The sequence below is a fragment of the Silene latifolia genome, chromosome X (assembly GCF_048544455.1).
Source record: "Silene latifolia isolate original U9 population chromosome X, ASM4854445v1, whole genome shotgun sequence".
Classification (NCBI taxonomy): Eukaryota; Viridiplantae; Streptophyta; class Magnoliopsida; order Caryophyllales; family Caryophyllaceae; genus Silene; species Silene latifolia.
Window position 1 is genome coordinate 18,813,030 of NC_133537.1, and position 10,881 is coordinate 18,823,910.

Sequence of the window (10,881 nt, forward strand, 5' to 3'; positions counted from 1 at the left end):
AGACGTATTTCCGTCTAGCAAAAGATCGTCACATTTCTCATGTGAGACTAGTTTAATCTCGACCTATCACATATCGACAACACACTCACCTACTTTTTACACCTCACTAAAATAATGATTTTTCCTCACTCACTTTCACACTCTCTTACACGGTCAATCCTCCATCCCTCCTTTCGTTTTTCGAAAAATCAACAGCAATAACACTCAGTATACAAACAAACCATCAACACCATTGTTCACCGACCTTCAAACTGAGATTTCTCCTTCATTTCTCGACCGTTTCCTTTGATTTTTGCGCCATTCTCTTTCTATTTCCGTCCTTCAACTTTCTAGGTAAGAAAGTTTCACTCTTGTGGAGGTTTCAAAATCGACCATCTTATAAAAGTTTCGACTTTTAGCTTAAATATTCCGTTTCCTTGCTTCTAGGTGAAGAATTTGAAGACTCGGAGGGAGACTCTTACATTGTGGACCATTCACTTGAAAATTAGAGAGCTTTCAAGGTAACGGTGATAGGTTACTCGACAAAGTATCGATATTTTGCCCTTTTACTCGGTTTTATTCTCTTATTTGTCGTAAAGTTTAGTTCTTTATGCCTTTCTCATATGTGTGATTGAAAGTGTGGATTTAGTAGTCATTTTACATGTTGTCTTGGGTATTTTCATAGCTTGTTTCTCCTTAATGATTTCGGGTATGGAGGGTTTGTCTCGAATGCATTTCCATCTCAAAGAACGGGTGAATATTGCTGTTTTTCACGGTTTTTCTTGAGCATTATTGTGATAAATTTTGCGGTGGTTATTCATGTATTAGTTGTACTTTGTTTCTGTCTCAACCTTGCTTTCATTTCTGTCTTAATATTGACTCACATGGACTGCTTGGGATTCGGCATTAGAGCCGTGACAGGGGCTGAATTGGACTCTGTTTTGGGACGAGTTGTATGGTCTTTAGGGATTGTTTTTGTGCTTGCTTTTTACATGTTAATATCATCTTGTGTGTACTCGAATTTCTCGTGTTAAATGTCTAGCTATGGACCATGTTTAGCACGGTTCATGGGAGGCTGTTTCACGGGTTGTTTGGCAACCGTGAATGGTGTTTGGGTGGTCTATTTGCAGGTTGTTTCGGGCTCCTTTTAGCGGATAAAAGGTGGTTACTATAAATGGTAATATCAATGTGTATTTCCGTCTCAAGTATGCTCTTGAATTCGTCTTATGGTTTACATGTTTTGTTGCTTTGCGTAAGTGTTGGTGGGGTTTATTGGACCGACTTGTAGTGGTTGGGCTGACAGTGGGGCTGGCAATGGGGCCTGGCTGGGTGGCCGCGGTGGCTGGCCGTGGGTTGGCAGCATGGCCACGGCCTGGCCGTGGCTAGGGCGGACACGGGTTGGGTGTTTGTTTATCCACCTTGTTTCCCTTCTTCCTCCATTTCATGTTTTGTTATGTTTTACTAGTTGGACTTGTTATGTCTTACTAGTTGGACTTCTTATGTTTTATTAGTTGGGTTTGTTATGTTTTATTAGTTGGGCTTGTGTCCATCTTATGGTTGTTGGGCCAATCCATTATCATGATGAAGAATTAGGAATGACCCATTGGTAATTAGTTGCATTTTATCTCGTATTTTACATAACGTAAATTATCCATTACCGCTTGTTATATTTTATTTAGCTGGCATGTATATTTATGAAATGAAATGCTTACCAATATAATGCAAGTATGAAACATTTTTTATAGATAATTACTTTTGATGAGTCGTATTCTTGTGGAAATGTCTTCATGCTATCTTACATGCTTGATTACCTTTATGCCTACTTGTGCCGTTCTGCCAAGTACGGGTTTATCTCATTTTCTTCCGCCTCTTTCGGACCGTTCTGCCGAATGTGGGTACTCGACTTCTGTTCTGTCGATCTAGTCTTGGATGCGGACTATTTTGCTGCATGTCGAATCTGGAACCGTTCAGTCACGAGAGTCTGACCAGATTTAGACTAGGACCATGTTACTATGATCTTTAGGGTCGTCCTACCAGAGGAAATTATATATAATGAGTGTAGTAAAGGTCTTGCATTATTTCGATGGTTGCATTGGTCATATCTCCTTGAAATACGTGCTCGTGGTTAAGTGATCGTGTTTACTCTCTTTACTTTCCTTCTTCATTTGTTTGTGTTACTTAAGCCTTCCTTACTTATTTACTTCATCCTTTCTCTTTATCTTTGTTGTCTGAAACATGTATGATCCCATGTTTAGTTATGATTCAAGTCACTCACATCTTATTTAATGTGCTTATTTGTTTATATTCTTTGTTATGTTTGTTTTGACATTTTGTGGCTGGGAGAACCTTGAGTTACTCCCCATTGACTGTGGCTTTCATGTTTACATGAATGACAAGTTTGTGAAGATGCATATGTGGGGTATACACGTATGAGCTAGCGAGTACCTTGGACTAGTAGATTACTTATTTACCGTTTAGACTCATCTTTTTCGTCCTGTCATTCGAGGGATATATTGTCCTCACTTTTTGACTATCTTATTTGTATGAACCTAAGTTTTTATTTCCGCATACTCTTTCTCCGTTGAATGTTAGTGACTCCCGCATGCTAAACCTTATCTACTAAATAAAAGTTTTAAAATTTCCTCATTTTTCGCTTGTATTTATTGGTTTTACTTTTCGCTTTATCGCGGGGCGTCACAGTTGGTATCAGAGCCTATGTTGCTCCCGATCCACACACGTGTACCCAAACTTAAATCTTGAACTTGACCTTGAATAATGAATGAGAGATTGGTAGAAGTAAGGACCGAAGTTGGTAGTCTTATTGTGTATGCTATTTGTTAAGTACAAACTTGTTTTGATTTCTTTTGTGCCTTAAGAAGATGGTGCGACCAAGCAATGTGGAGAATACTATCATGCAAGACCTTACTCAAATTCTTCAAAATCAACAAAATGTCAATGTTCAAGCCAATCCCATCCCACAAGTAGGAGATCGTCAAGGAAGTTTTGCTTGGATTGCAAGCCAAATAACAAGAAACAAAGCTAGGACCTATGGTGGTGAAGTGGATCCTATTGAGCTTTCGGAGTGGTTTCGTGACATGGAGAAGAATTTCTCTCTTTATGATGTCCAAGATCGAGACAAAGTGAAGCGTGCCTCTCATTTCCTTGTAAAGGAGGCCGATAGGTGGTGGACTCTAACCGGACCTTCCGTCACTCAAGACCTCACCTTTGATTGGAACTGTTTCAAGTCCCTTGTGGAAATTCGTTTCTACCCTAAAGAACTCAAGCAACAAAAATTGAAGGAGTTCATTGATTTCAAGCAAGGAGGACTATCCGTTCAAGCTTTCACCGACAAGTTCAATCATCTTGCTCATTATGCCTCAAGTTTCGTGAAAGATGAAGATGAACGTGTCTACTCCTACCGAAGCAAGTTGAATCCCAAGTTGGAAAGTATGGTGAGAAGAGACTCCATGACCTTTGTGGCGGTCTATGATGATGCTCTTTGGGCCGAGAATTCCTAGAAGGCTATTGATGATGATGCTAAGCCTCGTTCCTTCTCTAATTCCTACCGTCCTAACTTTCATGGCAAGAGACCCTTTGTGCCTTCTTCGATACCAAACTTTGCTAAGAAGAGGTTTGTGCCAAGAGTACAAGAACCAAGGATGCAAGAACCAAGAGGAAAAGAGTCAAGCGGACAAGTTCCCCAACCAAGCAACAACCACCCCAACTTTGAGAAAGCTCGCAAGTGCTTAAATTGTAAGCAAGCCTTACACCTCAGAGTTGGATGCTACAATCGACCTTTGACTTGTTATCATTGTAAGAAGCCCGGACATCGCTACAATGATTGCCCTGATAGGAAAGCTTCTACTACTTCTTCTTCCACTCAAGCTCCAAAAGCCAAGCCAAGAGGAACCATCTATGTCATAAGTCGTGCCGAAGCCGCCGCTCATCCCGACATCATTACGGGTATGTTCTCAATTTTTGATCAACCATGCCTTATTCTTTTCGACACCGTCACATCTTTATCTTTTATTTCATCCAAGTTTTCAGAAAATTTAGCTCTTGAGCCTATACCTAGTGAGGATACCCATATATCCTTACCATCCGGAGAGATCATTTCATGTTCCTATTCTTTTTCCGATGTCCCTATCTTAATTTCGGGAACTCTTTTCCCCGCTAACCTACTTTGTTTTCCCCTTGAGAAATTCGATGTGATTTTGGGTATGAATTGGTTGTCTAAGTACGATGCAATATTCGAGTGTAGAGATCAAAACATTCGCCACAAAAATCTGCTAGGTACCCGTGTTTCATATAAAGGAGTTCGCTCCCAAGAAGGTGTGAAGTTGATTTCCGCATTGAAATTGATGAGTATGGAAAAGAAAGGTCACCAAGTCTTTTTGTGTAAGGTGACTTCTACTTCTTCTTCTTTTCCGAATCTTGAAGAAGTGCCCGTGGTTTGTGAATACGCCAATGTTTTTCCCGAGGAGTTGCCCAGAATACCTTCCGAGCATGATGTAGAGTTTTCCATCGACCTCGTGCCCGAAACCAGACCGATTGCTAAAGCTCCTTACCGTATGGCGCGAACCGAACTTAAAGATTTATGGAAGCAACTTGATGAGATGATTGAGAAAGGATTTATTTGACCTAGTGCCTCACCTTGGGGTGCTACCGTTCTCTTTGTGAAGAAGAAAGATGGATCCATGAGACTTTGTATCGATTATCGTGAGCTCAACCGTGTTACTATCAAGAATAAGTATCCTCTACCAAGGATTGAAGATTTGTTTGATCAACTCAAAGGTGCTTTGATACGTGCATTTTATATAGTCTTTTTAGTCTATTCTTGCACGCATCTTTATGCTATTTTAGTAGTTATTTGCTACGAATATGCCCCGAATTGCATACTTTGGAAGTTCTTGTCTTATTTGCAGGAATGAGCCATAAAGTAGTGAAATCAAGTCATTTACCGTCCGTTTTGCATGCATTTGGAGGAAGAGATAATTTGGAGCGGGAAATATTGCTGTCTTGGGATGCGTGAAGCTATTTCGGGAGCTAAAAGGCCAAGTCAAAGACCAAATTACAAGACCAACACGAGCTGGAACCAGGAACCACTCGATCGAGCAGTTTCTTTTGGTCGATCGAGTAAACAGATGAAGGAACTGTTCGATCGAGTGGCCAACTGTTCGATCGAGCCTTATCTTTTGGTCGATCGAGTAAACAGACGCAGGAACTATTCGATCGAGTGACTTAACTGTTCGATCGAGCAATTACAAGCTATTGGGCCTCAATTTACGTTAAGCTTAGATTAGGTTTATGTTTTGAGGCTATAAAATAAATCTAAGAGGAGGACGTTACTCCGCCCCCTCTTGACCTCTCTAATTACCTTTTTTCTTGATCGCTCATTGTTACTTTTGTTCTTTCATTTCCGGATCATTTATTTCAGTAATCCTTTCTTCCCTTTTCTCTCTTTAATTTAATTTAATGTTTATTATTTGTTCTTTCTTTATTTCTTGTTCTTCTTTATTCCATGCCTAGCTAAATCCCGTAGTATTTTAGGATTAGGGAAGCCATGGTAGCAACATGTTTTAATTGACTTGAATAGATTAGTCTGGCGATAAGAATTGTATTAGGCAATTTAATTGTTATTAGGTTGAATGTATGCATGCAGGAGACCAATTATAAAAGTAGTTAACCCCGACCTAGATCGAAAGATTGGAAGGAAAGGCTTGCTTAATTACAATAGGGTATTGCAGTGAGGGCGAAAGTTAAGCTGTTTACGCTCTAGGGCGGTTTAAGGACCGAAAGGTGACGACCATAGCTCTTCTTATCAATAGTCTAATCGCCTTAGTATTCCCGATAGTATAAGATCTGATAGCTGCCACGGTAGACCGACTCCTAGCATACTTCCTTTCTCTTATTTTTAATTTCCTTTATTCCCTTCTCTTGCCTCTAGTTTCAGTAGTTTAGTTAGTTCACAATCAATTCAACCCCCATTTCTGTGACACCCTGACAGACCGAATTAAACAGATAGATAGCAACTTAGCCACCCTGTGGAGATCGACCCTACTTACCCGACTTGTTAGTAGTAACTTAGGTATTTATTTTTGGTACATAACGACCGTATCAAATTTTGGCGCCGTTCTTCGGGGAGGCGACGCTTTTTATCCGATTTATTTTGTTCTTTTTTCACCTCAAGGGAAGACTAAGTACCTTGAGGCCGTTCTAATCTTTTTCTTCAGCGCTGTTTTGATAGGTCTACAGGTCTATTAGTCAGTTTTTAGAGAAAGATTATCGAAGGGAAGGCTTGAGTACCTTCGATTCTTTGCCAAGATGACGTCCGTTTCGAGCTTATTGCTCAGTTTGAAGCTCAAACTGAAAAATCTGCCAATTGGGAGAGGAAAGATTCTTGGGGTTGTGGTAGTTACTATGATGTCGCTCCTCGACCGCAACCGTTGATGCAACAAGGCTATCAACAGCCTTGTTATTTGTTTCCACCGCAACCAACCCCTTCACTTGCTAGGAATGATGAGGTGGAAGAACTGAAGTCAACAATAAATGCACTTGCACTACAGTGTCATAATTCTAGTGCGGAATTTGATAGCCGTATGAAGAAGCTAGAGGCTCGGTGTGATCAATTAATTACCGAGCAAGAGCAATGTGAGACGGTGTATGCTATCAACTCCGACACCATTCCGTTTCATGAAGATACCCCGGAGGATGATTTAGACGAGTTTTTGGAATTAATACTTGCTGCGTGCAATGCAGACACTCGATCGAGTGAAAAATCAACTCGATCGAGTGAACTTCTTCATCCCATCACTCGATCGAACGAAGCTGGAAGGGATCACCACGATCGAACAGACTCAGATACTGTTCGATCGATCACTGCTGGGAAGGAGAACCTCTATCGAACAGTCACAAGGTCTGTTCGATCGAGCACGGCTGAAGAACAAGACCTGGATCGAACAGTCTCTGTGACTGTTCGATCGAGCAATATGAGTGAAGAAAGCTCTCGATTAGTCTTTGTGATACCTCGATCGAATTGCCTTACTATGGACATGAAGACGATACGTCAATAATGCCTATTTCTAATGATGATAAAAAGGAACATATAGTCAACTTCTATTCTGTTCAAGTTCCTTATCCACAACAATTGCTACCACACCGTGCATTCCTGGACCGTATCCGAGATCTCAATGTCGCTGATCACTACAAAGCGATGATTGCCCAGGTACCCTCGTATTCTGAATTTATTGGTCAAATTAATTGGTCTAAGAAGGATATTAGTGATGTTAAGGCGGTAATGAATGTTGCTATGACTGAAGAGTGTAGTGCACTTCTTCGAAATGGGACCCCGCCCAAAATGTCTGACCCAGGTCGTTTTTCTATACCATGTTCAATAGGGACCCATTCGATTGATAATGCTTTATGTGACCTAGGAGCTAGTATTAGCATTTTACCTTTGTCTCTTGCCTTGAAATTTGGGTTGACTATGTTCACACGCGCTAAAACGATCAAACTAGTCGACCATTCTTATGTTCGGGTCAAAGGAGCTTTACATGATGTACCTGTTAGGATCGGGAATTTCTTTATTCCCGTAGATTTTATTGTCTTAAATATACCCGAGGACCGTAACATTCCCGTTATTTTGGGAAGACCATTTTTGTGCACTGCTGGCGCAATTATCGATGTCGGGGTTGGGACACTTACCTTTCAGGTCGGAGGGGAGGACTTGGTTTTTACTAAGTCTGATGACCCTAGGGAACCCATGCACATCACGCCATGTGATGATGTCCCTCATGAAGAGTCCTTTGATATACCGTCTGATAGTCCTTCTGAGTCACATTTTATTGCTGCTTTATTGACGCCTCCGCCCTATTCTGGGAGCGAATTGGAGGAACGTGTCTTTGTTTCTCTTTCTACAGGTCTTGACAAGTTCAAAGACCCGGGAGGTGAGATGGGTGCTCTTAGCATGAAGTCCTGGAACTGCCCGGATAGACGACCCGGGGAGGAGGTGTTGATAAAGCTACACCGTCTAGGAAAAAGCTGCTTGATGAGGTGATAGATTGGGACCCGGATGCTGTGGGAAGCTGTTGTTCTTACATTGCCAAGCTGTGGAGGCCGGATGTCCGCCTGACGATTGCGCTACCGCATCTAGTCGAGGCCTAGTAGTGGGCCAATGATCTGTCTTTGTTGGATGATGAGAAGAAGGTCGAGCCGGGACTGTTTGAAGCTAGCGCACGGGAGGCTGACCTTTTTTTTTTTTTTTTTTTTTTTTTTTGAACTTTTGATGAACTATTTATTTCTCTTTAGCTTATTGTTGAACTTTAAACGCTGTTTTACGAACTCTTTATGCTTTTCTAGCTTTGGAATGCGTGTTTTGCAGGACATAGTACTCGATCGAGTAGTTTATTGCTCGATCGAGCACTTTTTGGGGAAGCCTTCACTCGATCGAGTGGTACTCGTCCTCGATCGATCAAAGTCAATAACACGCCTACTCGATCGAGTGGTTTTTCACTCGATCGAGTCCTTCCATGCACCAGTTCACTCGATCGAGTTGTTCCAAGTGCTCGATCGAGTAGTTTTGACTCCCAGCTGCTGTTTTCCGTCTATGGAGCTACTGTTTGACTTTCTTTGACCTCCCATGTTCATGGTCGGTTTGGGGAGGTTCCCTCTTTATGATGTCTTGTAAGTTTTCCGCTTTTACTCTCTTCCTCCTTTAGTTTGCATTTCCTTTCCATGTTTTGGTACAATGGGGGCATTGTACGGTTTGGTTTGGGGAGGTTATGCATCCATATCTGTGTCTGCATATTGTTTTTATTGCATTTCAGTTATCACATTTAATTTATGTTTGCATTGTTGTTTATTTTCGTTAAAATTCAAAAATTTCAATAAAAATTGAAAAATTGTTACAATTCAAAAAATTTCACGTTTATTTTAGCATGTAGGTTGAGTCGGAACGGTAGATTTCCATGATGATAATGCACTATAACTTGTCAATTTACTTGAGCCTTGCACTTCCGTTGATAGTTTTTAGCTTTGTCATACGCATAATCTACAATTTAATTCTGTTCAAATATAAGCTGACTGTTTAGACTTGACCTATAAATTGGCAAACTACTTAAAAATTCTGAGATTTAGAGCCCATAACTGAACTGGTGACATTCATGACCAGTTCATTAGAAATTTTGAGTAGTACTCCTTGCATAGCATGTTCGTCTCTTTTGCACATTTATGACATTCAATTTCTCGTCAAAATGCACATATTCGGGTTCGTGGTTGGTGTCACATGCAGGGAGGGCCTTGCAAATTTCCCTTTCCTTATGTTTTTCACCCATTTAGCTCCACATTAGCCAAATTTGCCTTTTGACCCATTAGCTACATCCCAAACTAAGCCTGCCTAGTCAAGCTAGTTAGTATGTTCTTTTGTGGTATGAGTTTTCGTCCGCAGTTTGGCCGTATCTCTTTTGTATGGAGTTGTTGGAAAATAAAGGAAGGAGGAAAGAAAAAAAGAATTGAAAAAAGAGAAAAAGATGATACGTGAATAAAAGAAAGAAAAAAGAAAAGAAAAAAAATGAAAAAAAAAAAGACATGGTGATTCACGTGAAAACCAGAGAAGCAAAATTATCAAATTTTTGAACTGGTTATATTTCGAGACTGTATATGCTTATCTTTATCTTGTGACGGTCTCCCTCCTCCGTTTTATTCATATATTTTTGAGGACATAGTGTATTTGGATGGTGAGTTTTGTGCCAATGAAGGGCACTTGTGTTTATTTTTCAGTCAGTTGAGATTGGGACGGTCTTATATGGTCCTGTTAGGAACTAGCTTGACGCTTTTACCTCCACATTTCCATAACATGTTTTGCCCTTTCTCACCTGAACCTCACTGTTCCCAAATTATTTGTAAGCCCTTGGCTGTGACGGACATTATTGGTTGGAGTATGTGCATTAGTTCTTGAATTGTCTTTCATTTTTGTTGCATGCATGCTATGTAGATCGCAGTTAGGTGAGTGACTGTCCTTTCTTCTCTCTTTTACATATAAATATTCACCCTTTGCTTCATGAGAGAAGAGTGACCACGAGAGAGTCCGATTTTGTTGGTCTTGCAAGGTCGATAGGTTGGCTATAATTCTAAACAGCTCATAATTCGTTTGCGTATTGACTGCTTAGCTTAAACTATTAATCTTTGTTGCATTAAATTGGTTCAAGTAGACAAGTTAAGCTAGCTCTGAGTTATCTTTTTCCGTTCCTTTAGTTGCATTTAGTTTACTCGGGGACGAGTAAAGGTTTGGTTTGGGGAGATTTGATACGTGCATTTTATATAGTCTTTTTAGTCTATTCTTGCACGCATCTTTATGCTATTTTAGTAGTTATTTGCTACGAATATGCCCCGAATTGCATACTTTGGAAGTTCTTGTCTTATTTACAGGAATGAGCCATAAAGTAGTGAAATCAAGTCATTTACCGTCCGTTTTGCATGCATTTGGAGGAAGAGATAATTTGGAGCGGGAAATATTGTTGTCTTGGGATGCGTGAAGCTATTTCGGGAGCTAAAAGGCCAAGTCAAAGACCAAATTACAAGACCAACACGAGCTGGAACCAGGAACCACTCGATCGAGCAGTTTCTTTTGGTCGATCGAGTAAACAGACGAAGGAACTGTTCGATCGAGTGGCCAACTGTTCGATCGAGTGGCCAACTGTTCGATCGAGCCTTATCTTTTGGTCGATCGAGTAAACAGACGCAGGAACTGTTCGATCGAGTGACTTAACTGTTCGATCGAGCAATTACAAGCTATTGGGCCTCAATTTACGTTAAGCTTAGATTAGGTTTATGTTTTGAGGCTATAAAATAAATCTAAGAGGAGGACGTTACTCCGCCCCCTCTTGACCTCTCTAATTACCTTTT

The 10,881-nt window shown here is 40.6% G+C and overlaps 1 protein-coding gene across 1 annotated transcript; it reads left to right on the plus strand.

The window, feature by feature from the left end:
- Positions 1-2,858: 2,858 nt before the first annotated feature.
- LOC141616983 (uncharacterized) lies at positions 2,859-3,497 on the plus strand. Its single transcript, XM_074434152.1, has one exon. It carries the CDS (start codon positions 2,859-2,861, stop codon positions 3,495-3,497), a length of 639 nt encoding a protein of 212 aa, XP_074290253.1.
- The last annotated feature ends 7,384 nt before the right edge of the window (positions 3,498-10,881 follow it).

Excerpts from the sequence above, each read along its gene's own strand:
- LOC141616983 (XM_074434152.1), top strand. The coding sequence starts at position 2,859 with ATGGTGCGACCAAGCAATGTGGAGAATACTATCATGCAAGACCTTACT.